A 23,343-nucleotide genomic window follows, 5' to 3' on the forward strand; every position below is an offset into this window, starting at 1 on the left:
GGGTGGTATCAGAAGAGGCGTTGGAGTTGGTGGTGAAGGATGTAAAGCAGGGGAGGAGGAGGAGGAGGTAGCGGTGGGGGAAGAATCAAGAATACACAAGTGGAAGCACGGGAGACCACTTTATTTGGAGCTACTAAAAATAGCGTGGCAAATGGTAGCAGGGGCTAGCTGGCCTAAAGCTGCTCTCTCCTTCCAGGCCGCTGGTATCAATAGGCAGGGAGCAGGAGGGGAGGCTTCCTGGAGCCTGGAGCCAACAGTTGCTGAGGGGTGGGGGGTGGGGGGGGGGGGGGGGGTATGGACGAGAGGGTAGAGGGGGTGAGGCGAGGAGAGGAGCAGAGTGGAATGGAGCGGAGCTGGAACTATTTTTTGCACTGCTTGACTAAATATGGTCAGGGAGGTGGTGAGACAAGACACATGAGCAGCCCGGCAACAGGGGCCGAGGCGTGTTTCAAATGCTTGGCTTCCCACAAAGTGCTAACTGCTAAGCGTAGCCCTCCACACTGCAGGGCAGGCAGATTGACCCCTTGTACCTAATTTGCTGCCACGGTGTTCTTCACAGTGCTCCATGCCCCTCTAAACTGCAGCAGCATCTCTGCTTGATCTTATCCCGGTGAAAAGGTGGACCTCGCGATGCGCCATCAAGAATGCATAAAGCTGCGGTTGAACATTCACAAGGGCAAAGAATCTAAACAAGAAAATACTGAAACATATTGCGATATCCTCTGTCCCCAGTCTCTGACAATGGTAATCAAATTTGCATGGATCGCAAGGGACTATTAAAAGTACAGCTGTCTTCTACTGCAGAGGCACGTCTTTCTTAAATACCTCCATCACAATTCTGCTCTCAAACATTCAGTAAACTCTCTCTTCCAAGCTGCTGTATAAAGTTCCACTGAATAATAAAAGCGCATTTTAGGAGCAGGATAAGGCTCTGGGGCTCCGTGTGTGTGTGTGTGTGTGTCGATGGAATAAGAAAGAGGCAGGGTGGGAGGACGGTTGGTACACTTTCTGCCTCCTGCACCGACCAGGGCATCCTCCCAGCTCTCTCCCTCAGAATGCACATGATGGAGAGGAGAGTGCTGCAGATTTTTTTTTTTCACCCCTCCTTCCTTCCCTCTTCCCTCCCTTCCTCTCTCTCTCTCTCTTCCTCCCCACTTTTTTTTTTTTTTCAAACGGCAGCTCTTCAAGTCAGCTCTACGTCTTCCTCTTCTAAAGGTATGACTTGAGATTGTGTGGGAATGTGTGTGCATATGTGTATGTGTGTGTGTGTGTGTGTGTGTGTGTGTGTGTGTGTGTGTGTGTGTGTGTGTGTGTGCGCGCCTGCTTTCTCTCCTTTCCCCCCCTCCTCCTCATCCTCCCCTCCTCCCTGACTCTGGCACTCAACCCGCCCACCACCACCCCTCCTCCCCCCAATCATAGAAGCTGATTCAGCGAGTCAGGCGTGCACCCGGCACACACGATGGCTGCAGCAGCTGGAGCGCTCTCTAGGTCATTATGGCTCTCTTCACTACGGGAAGAGGAGGAGAGGAGGGGACGAGAGGAGGAGCAGCTCAGATAAGAAACTGATCTGACAGGTAATATATGCTCTTCCTTCGCTTTTGGACGGAGTTTACCCTGACGGGCCTTGACATCCTCTGTCCCATCTCTTCCCTCTCTCTTCCTCGGATGCGATCAGTTATTAACCGCATGGTTTGCCTGTGAGTCGCGTAGTCGGAAGGGGGAGTGGACTGTTCTGCAGCAGCAGCAGCACTGGGACAGAACTTAACCAGAGAACACCTTTGGGCTTTTTTTTCTCCTCTCCTACTCTTGTTCCTCTTCTCTTAAAAGAAAGGAAGAAATAAAGGTTTTGTAAAAAGAAAAAAGTATAGAGAGGAAGAGGATGCAGGAGAAGGTGGACCAGGGATAAGGGAGGCTGGGGAGTTGCTATGGCCCACATGGATTTTAGCCCTGCTTTTTTTTTTGCACTCTCTTCACTCTATCTCTCTCATCTTGTTCCTTCTCCCTCCCTCCCTCTCTTGTCTCTCTCTCTCTTTCTCTCTCTCTCTCTCTCTCTCTCTCTCTCTCTTGTGTTCCTGGCACTGGCCGGACATGCTGCAGCAGCAGAGCTCTTTGGCTCATTAGGCTTCATGGTTGCAGCCCTGCCGCTATCTAATGACGGACTCGTTAACTCAGACCTGCACTGGTGTGGAGAGACATTCCCTTACGCACAATTCGCCCTCTGCGTCCGACACCTTCCAAGATTGTTTTTCTCGCCATGTCTAAGGATGCTATAATTACTTGGACTTTTGATGTGTTCTTTTTCTCTCCTTTTTTTTTTAAGTATCCTTTTTTGTGGTCTTACCAAAACCACTTTTTAATGCACTGAGGGGTGGGGGAGGTCACTGCCATTCTTAATTGATGGGAGGTAAGTTTGACAAAACGTCGCACTTTTGAACCCAAGGTTGGCTGATTGGGGCAGAAGCATGGAACGTGGCAACCGGAGCGATGACGAAGCATCAGAATAATAAACAGCAGGCAGGACAGGAGTTTAAACGGGTAGGAGGGGGTAAGGGGGAAGCGGATTGACAGCACACAGCTGTGAGAAGTGTATTAACACAGATGTGGGGGGTGGGGTGGGGGGGGATATTGGGCAGCGGTGGTTGGCTGAGTAGATGTGTGTCACCAGCTGAACCCACAGGACTTAGGGTAGGGTAGTAACCCAGTTTCTTCTTTCTATGTGTACCTGGTTGCTTTAGTCTAGGCAGGGCACGCAGGGTGCAAAGTGCTGCAGTGTTTAGCCCAAACCTGAAAAGACAACAACCACTGGGCTACTTCGCTGGTGCACAATCCTCCATCCCGCTGTGTGTAGGAAGGAATTTCTACCCCTCTCTGTCCCATTTGCTCACCCTCTCGGGTGGCTGTGACATTTCCTAAACAGGACGTCACACCTTTAGGACTCTGCTCATCCACCAACTGTCACCTCCAGTTCAACCTAGGCTCATTGCTATTCCAAACCCTTCCTCTGCAAAAACATTGCACCACTTTTCCAATTTATTCAGCTCTCTGCCACCAAGACTACAAACTCTAACCTAAGCTGGGCTCCCCTAATCCATTTTTCTTTTGTTTTACACCCATTCCCTCAGCACTCAGCCGCCTGGTTAGCTTAGCATGGTTGGAGGCAGTGTCAACTTGTGGAATGTGTTGGTCTGGGGCAAAGATTCATTAGAGGCTTGCTGAACATTTCTCGCCACCATGCAAATAGTTATTGATCTGATCCACCCCCTCTGCAATAGAACAGCTGCATTGCAAACACAGACAGGTGAGGTTTGATCAGGAGGGAAGGGAAGTGACAATAGATGACCACAAAAACAGTGGTCTAGTGAGAAAACAAGGTACAGAGAGAAAGAGGGGGGATTGGTGCTGGTGCTGGGTGGGGGTTACAGCCAGGACCAATCCACAAGTGCTGAGTGGGCATTAGCGCCTTCATGTGACCTATGGCCTGCCTCTGCGCCTAAAGCCCAAATCCTGCTCACAATAGCTTCCTGTTCCACTTGGATCACCCTCGTTTTCAAACATCAGCAAGGGCTCCGGCTAGCCGCTGGGGACGTTGCTGACACAAGAGAGACGAGCGACAGGCAAGAGGGGAGCACGTACTGGTACAAGTGTGAGGTAGGGAAGGAGAAAGGATATATAAAGCGTCAGGTGAAATAGGAGATGGCGGTGAGGGAGACGACCGAAAGAGAAGTGGGAGGAGAGAAGGGAACGTGTTTAGTATGTCAGCGGGGCCGCTCAGCTTATAGGTGCCCCCCTGCTCCCAGGACACGGCAAATGATCATCATACAGGACAAGGTGCACACAGGCACCTCACACTGTGGACTTTCTATCAAGGAGAAAAACTCTTCCCTCCTTTGCTGCTGTTTTTGTCTAACCCCTTAATCTTCTTCAACATTTTCCTGGAAAGAGAAAAAGACTACCTTCTAACTGCCATAGAAAGAACAGGAGCTGTATTTCTTCCCCCTGATCCTCCTGCTTTCTCCCAGTTGTCTGGAGGACAGCGGGGGTCACTGAGACAGTCGACTATGGTATGGACTGCAAAACTTCTGTTATGTTCAGGGGCGGGGGGACTGACTGTTCAGCCTTACATGGCAACCAAGTGAAAGCCTTGAGTGTTGAACTGAATTTACACTCAAAGTCACCTTACGGTGCAGACTACCATACTTGGGAGAGAGAACGGTGAGGAGAAATATCTGCTCATAACTTCCTGACCTTGGCGAAAGGTGAGAACATTTCGTACCTAAGATTACCTCCTTGGTGTACATACTTCTTTATGTACCCATATGAACATATGATAGCTATGGAATGTAAAGAAGTATGTATTCTTGGTGAGGTGTGAATCCTCGCTCTGGGAAAAAAAAGATGTTTAACAACAGCTTGTAAGAAAATGTTTGTGCTTTGAATATTGTTGAAATGAGTGTGATCACAGTGTGAGAGGAGAAAAAGAGGAATTAGTATAGAGAAAGAGAGGGGGAGAGGAAGTCAGAGAGAGAGAGAGAGAGAGAGAGGGGGAGAGGGGGAGGAAAAGAGGGTATGAATGTGAGTGGTAGGGCTCATACATTAGCTATACTGTCTCTGGGCAGTCTCACTGCAGCAATAACCGCTGTAGGGAACTTACTGCCTTCTCTAACTGGCTGACTTGGCCAATAAAAAACCTCTCATCCAAGATACACCACCAATTCATTAGACAATTACGTAAGTTAGCAGAAAATGAAAGCAATCATGTTTGGAGCTTGCTCTGTCAGTAGTGTGTTTGGAGAGCTGCTTTAGATACCTTTCCTAAAGTATGGCAGACAGCTGCCTCATGAACAGGCCCTCCTTTCATTATTCTGTGATTTTTACTGCATTACAGCCCTTGAGATTCAGTCAGCTGCAACTTAGCACCAACTTTAGCAAGCAGAGTGTGGTATGCTGGAGCTGCTCCTGACCATTAATACCATAATCTTTTCCAGTGCTCCCTCATGGCTCAAGGGGAAAAGAGAGCCAGGTGAATTAGACCGAAACTCTGCCATTGTTTCGCTTTTTCTTTTCTTTTTTTTTTTTTTTACATGCAACTGAAAGAGCAGGACATAGTTGCTGAGGAGGCAGAATGAAGAGGCACTGAGGTTGCTGCTGCTGCTGCTGCTGTCACACGCTGGCTCTATCCTATTGCTGTATCGTATGGCTTCCGTGTTAACAATCTTGTGTGTTTAACCGCTCTCCCTTTATGCCGCTGCCCTTATCCGCACCCCCAGCCCACATCAACCCGGCTGCCCCGTGTTCCCCTCCCCTCCCCTTCCCCCCTGATTCCTGCTCTCATTGTTCACGTTTGCTATGCTTGCCAAATGCTTTGCTGGGCCGCATGGCAGTCAGATTAGACCATCAAAAAGTGACAATGCAGGATCAGAGTCAACTCTGGCCTGTCAGCTGATTCCAATTGTTGACTGCTTCAAACAAAAAAAAGGGCAACAGAATATGGAGAGGGGGCACAGAGAGAAATGAAGGGAGGGGGAGCGGTTTGCATGGCGAGCTATTCATATCAAGCACTTTCACCTATTCTGACCCCCTCTCTGGCCTGTGCTTGGATCATAGACAAAGCATGTACCAGTTTTAGTTCAGGTCTGCTTCTCTTTAAACCCCTTTAATGCAGATCCACAGCCGTACTAAATGTATTCCCACTAAACACATAATGCCTCTCGTTAATATAAAACTAAAACAGTGCGCCGCAAACTCTAAAACCTTGATGACGTATTAAACTATTAACCTAAAACCGTTCCTCTATGCATTTAATGAGCTCTCAACAAAGTCGATTTAGTTTTCTCTATTACAGTGTTCGTAGAATCTGCAGACTGGGCTGTAACGGTGCCCACAAAATTTCTCCCGCAGTGGAGCAATGACAAAGTGTACATACGCCACGGTAGCATGGCCGCTCTTTTCTAATGAAACACAGGACACTTCATTCTGAAACAGATTAATACACCGAGAGTACGACCGACTTCATCTATTCCTTATGATTTAAAAAAGATGAGCTGAAGTGACTGAGGTGAGGTGACACGACCGATACCAGCGCTAACAAAGCTGTCTTTTTTATTCAGGTTTACTCACAATGATTTAGATTATTTCACTCCTAATTTAAAAATACTTTTAAATGAAAAGTATTTAAAAATACTTTTAAATTAATCAGCTGCTTGTTTGTATCATGGTCAAGTGTATCTGATGTATGCAAAATAAAACTAAAGATCTACTTAAAGATTCTCTTAAATCTTAAATAGTCTTCTTTTATATCTCACCAAATGTATATGATTTTAGTCTATTTTAAACTCATGATTTTTTGACGTTGAACAGCTTCTACATCGGATCAAATCAGTTTAGATTATAAAAAATAGAACTTAGCAAAACTACTGATCAGAAAATGAAACTGAGTTCAGATCGAAAGGAGAAAATCTATTTTTTAATTGAGCTAATTTAAGTTAATTCGCTTAGTTTTCCCAACTTGATACATCCAGCTCATGCGTATAATGTTCTGTCTGTCCAGCTCTCTTTTCTGTCAAGACATCAGAGTGCATGGCTTGCACTGCATGTTTCTCCCGGGCCCTCAATAGCATTGACCTGGTGTCTGAGTGACAAACACAGCAGATGCTGACATTATCAAATGCTCACTGCCTGTCGTCCCCCCTTGCTTTTGCCCTGTTATGGCCCTTAGACGAGGTGAGCCGCCCGGCCACCTGACTCTGAGTGACGGGGAGAGAGAGGCTGTGTGTGTGTGTGGGTACATGTGCAAGCATGAATGTGCATGTGTATGTTACAAATAGACCAGCCTCTGGTGTGCCATATCAAGCTGGCCCTATGTTGAACTCCATCCTGTCTACAAGCAGTGCTGTATATCGCTCAGCTGTCGCCGGCCACTCTGAGAAGCTCATTTTTAGCTTGGCAGAAGGAGTCAATAATTATAACAGCTGATTAAAAGTGAGAGCTAAAAAAAGGCAGAATAAACGTCACTAAACTGTATCTCGACAACTTTTGGAGGAAGCTCACATGCTTGAGATGTTAAATGATGAGTTTTATAAATAGAGAACACTGCAGCAGTATGAGGAAAAAGACTCAAATATAGATACAAATACTTTGTTTTCACAAAAACAGTCAACGGTTTTTATGCAGGTGCTACTGTAATCATTTCTGTATCAGGATAGGATGGATTTTCATTGGAAAAATGTTACAATATTGTACTAGTGTAGAGCCCTGAGAGAGACATAAAATCATCTGCCCTCAGTCACTGTTCAAACACTTCTCTCCACACTACAAATCAGTCTCCAGGACTTAAATGACTGGTTTAAATTAATGTTGTGACTTGACACCCCAGAGTGCTGCTGTAGGAACATGAGTGAGAGAGCCTGTGTATGTGGTTATGCCTCTGCGTTAGTCTGTTGGCCGTCTCGGTGACCGCGGCGGCAGCGTGCTTGCAGCAGGGCCCATCTGTCAGAGGCTGTAATTGCTTCATGACTCCAGGACATTTGACTCAAGTGCACTGCCACAGATTATTATTATCCTTTTCTCAGGGAACAATTTCTCTCACTCTCTGGGAGGGGGGCAACATAAAACTTAAAAAGATAGCGAGGAGGATAAATAGGCTGCCTGGGAGGCAGCAAAGGAGAAAGTTAGGTAAGGTTGATCAACTGTACCTATTTGTTATGGTGTGGTGGGGAATGGGGTGTACTGTGCTGAGTGTGCTGTGTGTCTTGCAGAGTGGGTGAAGGTGAACGAGTGAGTAGCAATGTTCTCTCTAACTAGTTGTGCAGTAAATGGTGTGATGAGCCACATTTCAGGTTTCAATGTAACGTGCTCTTTCTCTGCTCAGTGCCTCTTTGCAGTTCCCATGTCTGCCCCTCAAACAGTGATTCCACAATGCTTTGCTAAAGCTGGTAAAATGGAACCAAATCACCTCTTGAATGGATTTGGTCCCCTTCAACCAGCTGTAGCTATGCTTTGATGACTACAGGAGCTCCTTCTGCTTTGATGTCTTCAATCACTGTAATGACAGCAGCTCTTTCCTTCATGAGGACTGGCTCATGGCTTTCTTCTACAGACAACATCTGGACTGTTCAGCACTGACTTTCATGTTCTGTGTCTTTATTTTCTGACTAATAAAGAAATCAATCTGAGCTTCAAAACTTTGCCAGCGTCCACTTTTCCTGACTGAGTGTTACCTCTCTGCCTCCTACGGAATTGATATTCTGACCACACTATCAATGGCTGGTTCAAAAATAGCAGGGGAGGGTAGACATGCAGCGTGGGCTATTTCAGAAACACAGCACTCACATGCCTCTGTGAGAATGTGCGGCTGTCTTGCTTAGACATCTCCTTAACTGACTGACACTGGATGCTAACGGTCAGCCACACTCTGGGAGGGAGTAGGCAAGAGGATAAAAAAAATAAAGGGGGACAGTTAATGCAGCTTTGCAGGAGTACAGCAGCTACCAAGACGAAATACCAAAAGGAGAGCACAGAAACATAAAAAGAGGGGGTGAGATAGTCGTTTACAGACTGCGGAATACACACAAACAAACTCAAAAATCTTTGGCCTCCTTTCCCTGAAGCCTCCTGCAGTGACAGGCCGGGGTAGATGAGCGCCAGACGCTCGGAGAGGACAGAAGCTGAGCGCACAAATCACAGGAGCGGACAGTTACATTCTCACACATTCATTCGTTTGTTACTGCAGAAGAGAGAGGAGGATCAAAACTGCCTTCACACTGCATCACCTGCACACCTTCTTTTGCTATTATCTCTGTTTATTCTACTTTTCTCTGCAGTTGTATGCCTTTTATGTAGCTTTTGTCTGCCCAGTTCTGCCCTTCACACTACATGAAAGTGAAACTTTGACAAAATAAACATAATCACATACAGTCCTGAATTAGTTGCAACAAAGTTAATTAAATTGGAAGTTTCTACACTCATTTAAAGACTTGCAAGGCATTTGGAAATACATTAAAACTCTGTCTTAATTCTATTTGTATAATTCTTCACCTGCATTACTTGCTATCATGTTCTTTGTGCTTTTATTGCCTTATTTTTGTTACATACCAATTTACCAAAACCTTTTTTTTGCACCCATAAAAATCTAATGTATTTAGGTAATGTAAGAGGACCTATCTTACTCATTTACAGGAGTCTAACTTTGTGAGTCTAGTCTGAAATATGCATTAAAAACATCTACTTAATAGACGCCATGAGGAGCATGTGAATATAGCGCTGAGTCCCACATTTTACACACGTCTCCACGCAGCTCTATTTCTATCTAATTGTGATTCTCTTATTTCAAAACACACTGTGAACAATTACAGACCCCCCTTCTCTCTGCTCAGGTGTGGTAAACCTCTTACCTGTGTGTCGCCGCATTAAAAGAAAGCTGAGCACTATATGAGAAAAAGAGGAGGGCAAATATTACGAGGAGGTGACACGTAAAAGGGTACAGACCGCCGCTGCAGGGCTTGTTTGGGGCCCTTTTATGAGTCACGGGCTATTAATCGTATTGTTTACAGTATTGTAGCAGCTACTGGCTTCGAGCGGCCCGAGGGAAAGACACAAACCAGGCTCTCCTAGCAAGCTGCGGTAAACACGTACGGAGGGAACACACGATGTGGATGTCCGAGAAAATCCTGTCCTCAACGCGTTAGTACAGGTTATAAGAGCACTTTCAATTTACTAGCAATTGTAAAAGTTAACAACAAGGTCTAATTTATGAGGAAATACCTTCACACTTTGCAGCCAAGTGTGTGTGTGTGTGTGTGTATGTGTATGTGTATGTGTATGTGTGTGTGTGTGTGTGTGTGTGTGTGTGTGTGTGTGTGTGTGTGTGTGTGTGTGTAATGAACGAGGTGAAATATTGTAAAACTCCCCAGTCCCTGCTGCCCCCCTGATGGGAGAGTTGATTTGTCTCTGTATTTGGGACTCCAAGTTGAAAGAATCATCTGTCACCCACAGGGTTCTTCCTGTGAGTCTTCCTCAATCTTCTTTCCACTGCTGGAAGACCCACCCAGCCAAAGAACACAAATTACACACAAACACACACACACCGGGGTCTCTGTCACACTCTCTACTTGAATCCAAAGCGAGAAGGCAGGGGGAAAACTCAAAGCTGGGGGGAGTATTTACAGCCTTGTGTTTGTATTAGTTCTGATGAGAAATGAAAGATAAGACTTGTTTAACTTGTTTTATAGCCGAACATTCTGTGCCGCAGCTAAATCTTAACACAAGCAGAGCGAGTGGAGCTTCTATCTGGAGAAGTAATGACATCTATAGCAACTAGAGCGGCTGAATTTCATCCTTCATGCGGGGTCCTCCTGATCAACTTCCAACTCTAAGCGCTCCATCACAACGGTCATCACAGGTACTTTGTAGAAATATGATGTTATGGCAGGAATTCCTCTAAGCACTCAGCTGAAACAGCCACCCCTCCACTAAAAACACACCAGACAAGGTACTTTCACTCCAACCAAGGGAGAGATTTTCGAGGGCTTTAGGACTCGTGGACTGTCTCCCCGATATTGCGGGAGCTCGAGTGTGAAATAAAAGTAAATGGGCAGACTGGAGAAGGCGACATATATCTTCATTTCTCTGAAGGCAAAGGGACAGAGCGTGGACCGGAGCAAGCGACACACACACACACAAAATACACACCACGCACACAACATAACAAGAGCCCCCGATACAGAAAATACTGTAGTGTGCACTTTTCACCACTTAATCAATGAGTCTTACAGCAGCTTTCAGCGCCTTTATATTCTGAGTCCTGGTTTACATACACATCTTACACACACGCTGCATTTTAATATTTACGATGCAAGCAATTTTCTAACCGTGTGTGACCTCTCCTTAATAAGACCACTATTATTTAGTAAAGTTTAAAAGCTGTGGAATAAAAGACAATAAAGGTATTTATTTTTTGCATTTTACTGCTGAAGCTTTTCTTCCTGTCTAAAAAAACTCAGACTGACGAACATATGATGGGTTATGCAAGTTTTGTGTGAATCTTTGCAAATGTTGTCCTTTAGCGTGAATAATTTGAAGGACAATTTACACATGCATGGATCAGAAAGCAATTTATTTGTACAATTCAGTTATATTATAGAGTTTTGGATATGATCAGCAGGCCAAAAAACAAAGAGGCGATCAAATTCTGTCCTTTTTTGAAATTTAAATGAAGAACAAGTTTGCTTTCACTTGAACTATCTTAATAATTATACTCTGTGTCTTATTCATACTTGTTCTATATATTCAAATTAACATTTTATTTCCATCTTGTAGATACTATTTCCAAATTTTATTTATTCTAATCAATGAAAATCCTTCTTTCATTTACTGTGGAAAAAGAAAACCCTATAACCACATCTACACGTCTCTTTCATTTACTTGCTAATACATTCTGATGAAGATAACTTTGACACCTGCCTGGATAAACACTGTTCTATAAATTAATGTAATTACTTTTACGTCTAAATCAATCAGCAGATCAACTTATCAGTGCTCCACGCAGGAAATAAACACTCGTTTTGAGACAATCCTCTCTGCACCATGCTAGAGGTGGAGGGTTGAGTCTGGCCATGCTTGTGGCAGGTGGCAGGTGTTCCACAGCACTCTGACCTCAATTCCATTTGTCCCAATGCCAAAGGAATGAATGCCAGTGAAGGGGAATGACATTTAGCCTGGGATAACCATGCTCATGCGCAGACATTTACACACCCAGAGTGCTCAACACTAGAAACAGCTGTTAACTTTTCTAGCGATAGCTCCAGTCTAAATCACTGACCCTGCAACGTTACGTCCGTCATGTTCAGACACACTGGATGATCAGCCTGATACAGATAGCTGCCATCCTGAAGACGCTCATGGTTGAGAAACAAGAATAAAAACTACCAGAGAGTGGAACAGAAACCCGCAGAACAGCTATGACAGAGGAGGAGGCAACTGCCACTGCCGCACAGGCCGACCGCTTCGGGCCAGCTCGTGCTCACAACACACGCTGATGGACCACAATAACAGTAAAAGGAACAACAAATGAATTTCAAGGGCTGTTAGCTACAATAATAAAAGAAAATAAACACAAGACAGATGCTGTCAAGGCCTCAAAGGTAGCATAATGTCAACTTGAGACCAAACCATCTGTTGGGGAGATGGAGGAAGCCTATAGGCCTGCTTTTAACTTCAATCAATGTCAAACTAAATAGTGATCCCAAGTCATTTTATGGTGAGATAAGATAGGATGGTTCAATTAAATGCTTTAAACTACTTCAGGCTTGTGTTAGAGTGAAATCTGTGGAAGAATTTCAGAGGTAAATCTATTTCAGATGAATAACTTCAACAGGAAATATTACAAAGATGGCAAAAGTGTGTTAAATAGCATTTCTGGAATATAAAGAAAAACTTGTCTGATCCAGTTGATCCAGAGGTGTGTGCATGTTTCTTTGGAATATAGACAAAAGCATTATGAACACATAGGTGATCATTACTTTTGATCTTTATGAAAAGTGCAATGATTTATAAAAGTAATACAGATCCTGCAAAGGCATTTTTATACACAGCTGATGCCTCAATAGGATCTTTTGGCAGTTAATTAAAGTTTTGAATTTTGTTTGTATTCGTGATTAAACTCAGTCTGTCTCCTGGTTTAGACCTGTAGGTAGTAAGCCCAAATTTGTCATTCCAAAGGAGGATGATTAAGCAACGGATTAGTGGTCACAGATTAGTAATTCTGCCATGGCCTGTGTCGTCTGGCTGCTACCAAGCAGAAAATAAAGTCTAGCTGTTATAGATTTGACTAATATGTTAGTATTGATAAAGCGTTTGTTGTTGAAATTAGAAAACAGATCAAGAGAAACGCAACATGTCAGGTGTGCATTCATTAAAAAGGAAAAAATATCTACTTCTCTTTGCCATCATGGTTTGTAAATCAGGAGGAAATATACTCTATAATCATTTTAAAATAATAAGAGTTTACTGTTCACTGTTTACTGTCTGTATCCACATTAGGCCTTTAGCACATGTTTGATTAAATCTCAGTACACATTCCCCACAGATTCCACCCTAACGTGCCGCTTTCTTTCATACACACATGAGCATGAGCAGGGTAGGGTCTCATACCTGGGGTTTCCTCGCAGGGCAGCATGATGCAAAGCATTGAAGCCATTATTGTTGGTGATGGTGACATCAGCACCTGCCTCCAGCAGCACAGACAGCATGTCATCTCTCTTCTTGCTTATAGCATCGTGCAGGGGTGTGTCCCCCTCTGAATCCTGAAATGACAATCTGATGTTACTCATTGCTCTGTTTTTAATCCATCAAAGCCTGCTTAAAGAGGATTCTATGTAGTGCAGTCATAAATATACCTCCAACAGAGCAGAGTATAAAATGTGTTTAGACTGACTGTTGTTGTATGTAATCTGCATCACTAAATTATTTAATAATTTTTAAATAAGTTGTTGATAGATACCTGGAGGCTGGGGTGGCAGCCAAAGTCCAGCAGGGTTTTGACCACCTGCAGATGGCCCTTGTTAACAGCTATGTGTAATGGAGTCTGCCTTCGCTTGTTCCTGGCATTCAAGTCAGCACCGCCCCTCTGCAGCACCTCAATGACAGAGCCCTCATCACCAAAGGCTGCGTGGTGCACTGCCCGGTCTCCATCTTTGTCCTGTACAGTGACACACCCGCATAATGATGAGACATCATTCTGTGTCCGTGAGTGGACTTCTACTCTTTTTTTTTTATATTGTAAAAAGCACTTAGGAGGGTTTGGATGCATTTGTGAAAAGTAAGATAATGGATGAGAGAGGGATTTATGTGATGACACAAACCTCGGCTTCAAGGTCCACATTGTGTTTAAGCAGCAGCTTGAGGACGTCCACGTGACCATTCTGACTGGCTGCCTGCATCGCAGTGTGTCCAGCACACTGTCCGTTCACCTGTAAACACATCAAGAGGCAAAGTGTGAATATGAATGCGAGTCATGTCATGTTTAAGATTAGATATGCCTCAAATGAATTAGCTGTCCACCTGAGGGGCTGAGAGATTTGTGAGGGTGTGTTTAAGCGTTTGCATGTGTGTACGTGCATGAACGGCTGGGTGTGCATGTTTCATCACCAACTGCGGCACTGCAAAAACTAAGAGCATGAATATTAATGTGGAGTCCTTTGGGAGTCTCGAGTCGTCTCTTGTCCTGGCTGGCGGATCACTTGGCCAAGCTCAGTGTGCTCAGCTTTAAGCAAATAATTCCACTGAAAGGCAGTAGGGCATCTGGCCAGCCTTTGCCACTGACACACACACATACACACACATACACACACTCTCATTCACTCTCTCTTGCTTTCTGAGTGACGACAGTATTGCAGACTTGACATAGCCAGTTCTCATAACCTATGCAGAGCACAGGCTTCTGTCCTGTGGCAAACGGGTGTTTTCCCTGGCCTCTAGCCTGTGTCAGAACACAATGTGCTGCCGTATGGGGTTTGTAGATCTCAGCTCGATTCTAAGAGTGAATCGGGTCTGTGCTGCAGTGCACACCAATGCTCCCTGGTGTCTCCTCTGGGCCCGGCCTTAATGCTTTTCAGATTGAGAGAGGTGCAGGAGTGGGAGGATCTCAGAGCTCCCTCCTAGGAGACTCTCAGCCTCTTCAATATACTGAGAGCAGAGCAGAACACAGACAGGGCCGTACCACCTCCAATTATCAGGGTACTCAGATCTTTTGAATGTTTTCAATGGCAAATGTCTCTGTGTTCCTCAAACCCCTATCTAGAAACACTGCAGCTGCTCATATCATAGGAGTGTATTTTAAGCACTTACATCGACATCAGGTCTCTTAAGGATGTCCTCCACCTTGGCCAGGTCTCCATTGGCTGCTGCTTTTACCAGCTCCTCATTAATATCTCCAGATTCTTGTGTCTCAAATAGCTTTTTCAGCAACTGAGACAGGCGCTCTGGACAAAACAGGTAGACAACATCAAAAAGTTAGCGCATGCAAATGTCAGGGATCAGGGATCAGGGGGGACAAACAACCAAGATGACACTTCCTTGATCTTAGTCCTGCTTGTTCATACACACCTCCAGATGCGTTGCTGACAGCAGAACCAGAGGGAGCAATCTTTGTGACAGCGGCAGGATTGTACGTCCAGGAGGTTCCACAAACCTCGACCTTCAGGTCACTGTCAGAGTAGATCTGCTGCACGCGGCCCACCTTGCCTAGGGTCTGTTGATAAATGTTGGGACAAATTCATTAGTGTATGGAGAGTTTTTTTTTTTTAGGGCTGTGTAACAGAGCCTGTAAGAGGCAGAGGGAAGATGGAGCGAGATTGTTAGAAACAGCAAAAAATATGAGAGGGTGGAGAAAACGATAAAGTGGAAACAATACCAGCCCAACAAAACAATTGTTCTACACTGAGCAGAAACAAAGCTGGTTGCAAAAATGAAAAACTGACTACAATATAAAACTAAATATTGCAGATAAAAGCTGTGTTCTCATTATTCAGAGCACATTTATTTGCACACAAAAGAAGATGGATATAAAAGAAAGAGACCCCTCTTCTGGCTGGGCTATTTTTCATCTAAAAAAGCATTACAGAGAGGACAGAGCAAAATGCTTTCCAATTTTGAATCATATCATCTCGGTCCTGGCTATATGAGAAAGAGGTACTTTGAGTGTGTCGAGCGGGGTCCGGGGCTGTCCTGGAGGATGCCATCAATAACGGGGACTGCAGCGGCGGGCGGCAAACAGCCGTGGTTAGTGATCAAAGCTGCAACCCATCTCAGGGTTTTAAGGCTCATTAGCTGCTGAGGGGGGCCAGTTTGGCAGGGACAAGTGGCATATTGGAGTAGACTGGCGTTACATAACCTGAGGCGTGCTGGGCAGCAATGAATAAACTATGTAATAAGGGAAGAATAAAATTGTGTCAGGACTTAAAAAAATGTAAGAAAAGAGACCGACAGGAACAGAGCCATGGTCTGATAAGAGGGGAGGACCTGTGTCTCTGCATGTACTGACAGCTGCTACCTCTTTTATGCAAATAAAAGACAGGAACTGCTACAAGTGAGGCTACACGCAGAAATCAAACACAGTAAGATGAACTGAGCGTAATTTATGGAAGGCAATCAAACACAAATCATCAGTATGTCATCAAGTACAAGTCAAACTCCTAATTAGCATTACAAAAACAGCTGGTTGAAATATCAACAGTGACAACTGTCTCAGATTTTTAACTACTGTAAATAGCAGTGTCATTCTTCAGGGTTACATGAGAGTGTTTAGTCTAGTTGTTCCATTTCCAGGATGTTTTTATGCTAACAAAAATTTATGGCCGCAATCCTTTGGGTTGTTTAAATCAGAAACTGTACTTCCTAGAATAATCAGGTCAAATACACAAACACATCCCCTCTTGTTTTTGAAAATCAGTCATTAAATCCTTATAAGACAGGGATGCTGAATATGTATCTGCTGGTGTAAAATCTTGAACAGTAAAATAACAAAATCCTAAAGTGATAGAGATTAATTTATATCAAACATATTTAAGACTCTCACAGGCAGCATGGCCTCAGCCCACTCTCCGTGGCCTCTTTGCAGCAGCTTGATGCGGTCGATGTCGTAGCAAATCTGGACCAGGTCTCCCACCAGGAACTGGGAACTGCCTCCCTCTGCGCCGGCTGCTACCTCACCGCTGCGCACCACGTTGGCCTTTGTCAGCACTGCTGGGTTGAATGTCCATCTGAGGATACAGGTTCAAAATGCTCTCAGACTGATTCCCTCACAGTTTATAACAAAGTATCTCTGACTCAGGATACAGTAGATGCTACAAACAGTCACAGGGTGAGCGTTGAGGATCTGCTAGCTACAATTGAGTAATGAAAAAATTATGAAATGAAGAAAATTACTTTAATAGTGCATGTATGATGGTAGGATAGTCATTGACTACTATAGCAGACTGAAAATTCCCATTTAAGGGGTAAAAGTGAATACAACATTTAGTAGAGTCTGTTCTTTAAATGTTAACAAGCTTAACAAAAGGTGATTTTATTTTTAGTCATGACATAAAATAAAAACATTTTTGGTGCTAAAATTGCAGTGAAAAGGGTAAAAAAAAAGAAAAGAAAATACATGCTCACCTGTTTCCACTGGGGTACTGAACGACAATATCGTGATCCTCATCAATGCCGCATACTGTGCCGGTGGTGGTGAGCGTCTCAAACATGCCGTCAGTCCACCCACCGTGACCGTGTTGCAGGGACTGAACGATTTCAAGGTCTAAGTCAATGTTGACCAAGTCTCCAATCTGGAGACCACCAGGATTTCTGTTGCCATTCTGTTCACCTAAGAAATAAAAAGGGGTAAAAGTAAGATAAGATAAGATACTCCTTTAATCGTCCCAGAACCGGGAAGTTCATGGAGTTACAGCAACAAACAAGAAGGTGTACAGTACAAGAATATACATAGAAATAAGAAATTTCCATCAGAGATGACAGCTTGTTGTCTAATGATAAAAGATAATGCAGAGAAGTATGTTAAAAAGTATGTTAATTTAAAAGAAATGTAGTGAGGGAGACTAAATGTATGTATTGGAGTACTGTAACTGCATGACCCGAGTCTGCACCCGGTTGGGCAGCCAGGTAACTATGTAGTGCTGCCATCTAGTGGCCAAACTGAGCCAACTGCAAGTAAAACTCCCCTAATGCCCTTGAATTCACTGCACCAGAACGATAGGTGAAAGAATTGGTGCAATAATGACGGTGGACACAGATCACTGGCTTACTTACCTAAAACAGGACAGTGGTCTCTGTAAAAAGAGCCTCCTTTGGCATCCTGGACACATTTCAGATCCGACTGAGAGAGACAAGAGGGAAGTGGTTAGATAATTACCAACGGTAATTTCATTAGTGGAGGAGAACAATGATCATGAATAATGAAAGTGAGAGTGAACACACTCTAAGCTGTAGCGTCAGTGTAGTTTCCTTCAATATCTGTGTCCTAAGGCTAAGGCAGGACAAAGAAGCACTACATTGTAACAAAGGGAGAGCTTCATATCATTTGTGATGACTCAGATGCGCAGCCACTGTGCAGAGTTAGAGGGCAGCGATGATCATGAGGCAGAGCAAACATTCCTGAGAACTGATGGAGCACTTAAGTCCTAACTACAACAAGTTCCAACAACTTAATAACTCAGGTCTGTGCACCGCATCAAGCCAGAATAAAACTTTTGATCCTATTTTTCTTTATGCACAAAGCAGACATTACAAAACAGGAAAAGGTGTTGTCCTTGCATGCTGCATTTGAATCACTGATCTGCAGTGTGTTTGTGTTTGTTTGGAGGATTTGATCACCGTCTGAATATAAGACAATGCCAAAGTAAAACTGTCTAGATAGGTGGTCTAAGCCTTGATTTACTTAATCCAGAGGCAGATGCCATCAACATCCCCATTAGCTTCTTAGAATAACAAAAGACAAATCTGTTAGGAAACCCAGAAACCTGATTGGCCTCTTTCATAAAAAGGCAAGGGCAGTCTCCACCAATGGCGAAGGTGCTTTTTCATTGGAGACGCGTGTGTAGAAGCCCCTGCGACAACCCCAAGAGAATGTCCCCCTCCTCTAAAGTTGACCTTCATGTTCACTCTCTCCCCCTAAAAAGCAGTAGGAACAGCTTGCCTTTATCATGCAGATACCTTCCCCTTCCAGCTGCCTTTACAATGGTGCCTTACTCATGCTGGCTGCGTGGCTCTCACAAAGGCCTGGCAGCTAAAGAAAGAGCCTCAGCCCCGCGGTCAAACACAAAAGCCACCTGACAGCTGATCTTTTGTGAGACTCAGTGTGTGTTGGTGTGTGAGTGAGTGTCTAAGTGTGATGGTCAGGATGGAAGTTTGCTCACCATCCCCTCAAAGCCAACTCGGTACAGGTTCTTGGCCCCATTGTCCCACAGAACGTAGGCAGCACTGTGAGGGCTGGCTGCACTCCAGTCCTGGATCTCTGTCACCTGAGGAGGAGGAGGAAGAGGGACAAGATGAGGTAGATGGAAAAGAAACACTGACAGAACATTGATGGGTCTTATAAAGTTTTCAGTGCTAATGAAAGACAAAGAGCTTTCCACTGAACCAGAAAGTTAACCTTGGGCTTTCTGGTGGAATGGTCCAATATGGTATCCAAGAGTTTTAGTCACATGTGAAACTTTTCCTTACATGGTGAGTGTTTCTGCATTTGACAAGCCATGGAAGTATATCTAGAAAACTGTAAGATACCTTGTATGTTACAGCAGCACTGTTTTTTGATTTGGAAGTAAATCAAATTATTTTACTTCTGAGAAAAGTAAAGAGTGGGACTCATCAAGAACAAATGAGATTAGGGTTTTCATTCTTTAGATCACAATTAAATTTGGTTTTAATTTCCCCAACACTGCAATCCTACAGTCAATGCTAAGACCTAAAATGTATTGGTTTTTATAACCAGTTGGGGATAGTTGTGTAATCTCAAAGAATCTTTTAATTAAACTTTTGAAACCGTTGCTGTGTTTTTATCAAAGAGAAAACAAGACAAAAGAAGAAGGCCAGTGCAGTTCACACCGACCACAAATAGAGCCTGAGGAAACATTGTCCATCAAAGCAACTCGACCCACTTCATTTTAACTTCTTCCTTATTTATTGGAAGGTGGACGGAATTGTTATTTTATTTATAATTTGAGTCCTAAGAAAATCAGAGTCTGGAGATCCAAATACGCACAGCTACATCATATTTGTTGTCACAGGAAGGTCCCGCACATTAATATCCATGAATGTTTTATTCATTAGGTTTTGCGGAGCATAATCAGGGGCTGTAAACAAACTCTGGTTGTGGTTGTATGGAATGCTTAAGCCAGCAATAAAAACATTAATCATCAGGCCACTTCAAAGCATATTTTAAACTGAGGCAGTGAGTCTGCCATTTTTTTTTTTGTCACAACAGTTTGAAGCTCTCCCTGTTTCAACAGAGCAAGGAAACAGTGGTGCAGGAAACACACTTTTAGGAGACACTTCTGTACCCTGCACCCTGTTGTTATTGTAGATCAGTGATTCTCAAATGGGGGTAGGTGGGAGTACTGCAAGAGGTACGTGACAAATGTATATAAAAAAAAAAAAAAAGTTGCACCACAATAAATTAAAAAAAATAATCTGATTAAAGACAACTTCATCAAGAGCATTTAATTTTTAATTCAATGCAACATCAAATAGGGCACTATTTCCAAATTGAGCATATTCATTCACAAATATATTATTTGCAAAACTGCTTGGACCAGGGATTTTCATCTGTTACCACGGCTCTACCTGCCTCAACGTGTGTAAAAACTTGGTTTTCCAAATTTCAAGATGAGTAGGATCGATGACTGTAGCTGTGACTTGAGGCCAGATGAACAATTGTAAATATTATAACTCCTGACGGACGCCGCTAATCGTAGTTAGTGGACATTTGGACTTGGCTGAAATTGTTCATGAAAGGGGGTACACAAGCCCAAAAAGTTTGGGAACCCCTGTTGTAGATAACAAAAATGCTGGAACAATGTCACTGCCCTATAATTATGAAAATACTTCTACACCTATAAATTAAAATTAATAATATGCAATTAATGTGCTAAAGCTCTCACAAAAGGACTCAGGCTGTGGGTGTGACGCTACAATAAGTTCACGGTTCAAAACTCTGTACCACTGAACTCCTGCATGCACATTAGACATTGAGAAATCAGTGTAAGCTATACAACTTTTGTTTACTACACCGTTTGGTCCACTCCTGAGAGCACACTAACACGCATCAGAACCTTTTATCATTTCTTTCTTGCTGTTGATCGTCTTCAGATCACATCATGACTGATACTATGTCTAACTTTGTGGTGTGGAGTGGTCACCAGCTTTAGGCTAATAAAGTTTGAAAAGCCTTTAAGCCTAGATTTATTATTTGTTACAAGCGTAAATATGCAGTGAGTTACGACGGGGGACTGAAAAATCAATTCAAATTTGGAAGCTAAGTTCAGAGTTTTCACATGAGACTAGCAGTGCAACATTTCCATCACACTGAAGAGTGTCAAGAGAAGAGCAGCACTGGAGTAAATGAATTCTTTAATTAAACGCTGTGCCTTAAGTAAACACAGAAATCAGATCGTTAAATTATTTCCAGGCCCCTTACAGAGGTAATTGATAAATGGGCCTTAGGAGGTAATATTCATGCTAAACTAATGGAACATCTAAGCTGCAGGACATGCAATAGCAGTTTTCTGGAAAGCATATTGCTTACAGCATCATAAAACAGTAATGAGATATGCCATTAAATAACACAGCAAAATGAAGTCTTAAATTGCCGCAAGGGGCTCTTAAATTGAATACTCTGGGGTCTGGACCAGAGTCAAAATACAAGCACTTTACAGCACATTTACAGCATAAATCTAAATAGACTGTGCTAAACAAATGCAACCTCATCAGACATTGTATTACTTTCTAATGATGTATTTATGCCTGGAACAACCTGCAGCAAGGAAGGAAGTTTATAGCCTCTGTGAAGATATGTAGGAATCAGCAGAATGAAACCAAGGAATCAAGGTCTCTCTGTGAACTCCTGTACTGGGACCTAAATAACACAACACATTGGGCTGATTTTGTCGGCACTACTGGATCTATATTTCTCAGGCCTGACAACGGGGTTACTGTACTGTTGTTTACGTATGAAAATGTATGTTAAATCCTTACCCTCAAATGTCATCTATCTTTTGACTTCTGTTTTAAAAGTAGGAGGAGTAGCATGTGTGTGATGACAGCATATTAACACTGACTCTGTAAAATAAGACAAACATTGATTTGAGTCATCAGAGTCTGCTGTGGATTGGCTAATAGATAAGTGTTAGTATATTTTTGAGATTAAACGATACAGACCCATAGCATAGTTGTCTTGTTAAATTCAAGACAGCACTACTTTAACCACAGCACAAGTGTGCACGCCGAACTTGACACCACAGGACTGGACAGTTTGTGTTCTCCAATGCTCATAGTACAGCATGTCCATGTTAGTGACATGTTGGTTCAGGCAGAGCCTTTCCTGTTTTGATTGAGGCTCCTGCACATTTCAAATCAACTCATATCCTGGGATGCAAGTTTGTTTTTTCCTCTCTAAGTTTATTCAGAGCAAGGGATCCCTGGTTTTTCCTTTAATGCAACTCTTACATAGGCGCTTGTTTCAGTAGCACACATTTTGGTGGGATAGCCTCTTGCAACCTCCAGGGATTTATGAATGACCCATAGACTGTATAAAATATGGACGTAGTATCCGTGACATCACCCATCTGTTTCTGAAGCACTGTTTTGAGGCTAATCGTCAGCGGCAGCCATATTGCTGCTGTCGAGCGATTGTGACGTAAAGAGGCGGGCGTTGAGCCTCCTAGCCAACAGCTACAGTGTTCCCGAGCACACTCGTCTTTTGTACCAGGCTGTAAACATGTTTATTTCTGCTGTAAAGATCATCTTTTTTGAATTGGTGTGTATGTGGTTTCGGGTACTTCCGGAGCCAGCCTCAAGCGGATCCTCGATGAACTGCAGTTTTTAGCACTTCCGCATTGGACTCATATTGTTAGACTGGAGGTTGCCGCTTGGAATGAACTTAATTTTGCAGCTTTGCATAAAATAAAGGAGTGATTGCCGTCGTTTTTGGGATTGAATCAATTGACAGTTTTGTTCAATAAAGACAAATGGAAAGATATCTGTGCACTAAAGTCATTTTGTGAACCATTCTTAACATGTTACTTTGCTTAAAAAAAAACATAATGTCTTGTCCACTGCAGACTATAAGCAGATTTGATGTTACTGGATCAACTGCTTTTCTATACATGAGAAAAAGCACCAGTGCTATCTTTTTCAGCAACAGCCTTTCTGTGTGACCGACTCACAGACTTATTGTCGCAACTACCTGCTGCTTTAAAGACTTTACAGTGCACTTCAAGGATTAAAGAAAGGGAAGTGTGGAGTTATAGATTTTGAACCTACCTTTCCTCTCCGTAGATTGCCTCCATCTTGGTCTTCCCACTGCCAGTCCACTCCCCTCACCACTCGACCGCCAGTGAAGATGCCTCTGGCTGTGATTTTCTTCGACTTGCGACGTGACTCCAAAAGTACTCTGCTCAGACAGAAACATTTACAAGCAACGTCAATTATCTTCATTTGATTATTCCACAGCAAGCCGTTACATGGTCTCTGTTGATATGAATCACTTCACAGTTTTTATCTCCTCTCCAGATGTCAAATATGCACTATAGAGGGGATGTCTATCAACTGGTACCTTGTATCCTTAACTGCCCTTCC

The 23,343-nt window shown here is 43.4% G+C and overlaps 1 protein-coding gene across 1 annotated transcript in view; it reads right to left on the reverse strand.

Annotated features, from left to right (window-relative positions):
- Positions 1 to 23,343, reverse strand: part of mib1 (mindbomb E3 ubiquitin protein ligase 1) — a 61,367-nt gene that overhangs the window by 31,653 nt on the left and 6,371 nt on the right. Inside the window, 10 exon segments of the mRNA XM_034702703.1 lie at positions 13,147 to 13,298; positions 13,496 to 13,693; positions 13,857 to 13,964; positions 14,842 to 14,975; positions 15,100 to 15,244; positions 16,571 to 16,754; positions 17,152 to 17,356; positions 17,800 to 17,866; positions 18,906 to 19,010; positions 23,029 to 23,158. Of these exon segments, the coding sequence (XP_034558594.1) occupies positions 13,147 to 13,298; positions 13,496 to 13,693; positions 13,857 to 13,964; positions 14,842 to 14,975; positions 15,100 to 15,244; positions 16,571 to 16,754; positions 17,152 to 17,356; positions 17,800 to 17,866; positions 18,906 to 19,010; positions 23,029 to 23,158 (1,428 nt within the window).

Source organism: Notolabrus celidotus, chromosome 15 (assembly GCF_009762535.1).
Source record: "Notolabrus celidotus isolate fNotCel1 chromosome 15, fNotCel1.pri, whole genome shotgun sequence".
Classification (NCBI taxonomy): domain Eukaryota; kingdom Metazoa; phylum Chordata; class Actinopteri; order Labriformes; family Labridae; genus Notolabrus; species Notolabrus celidotus.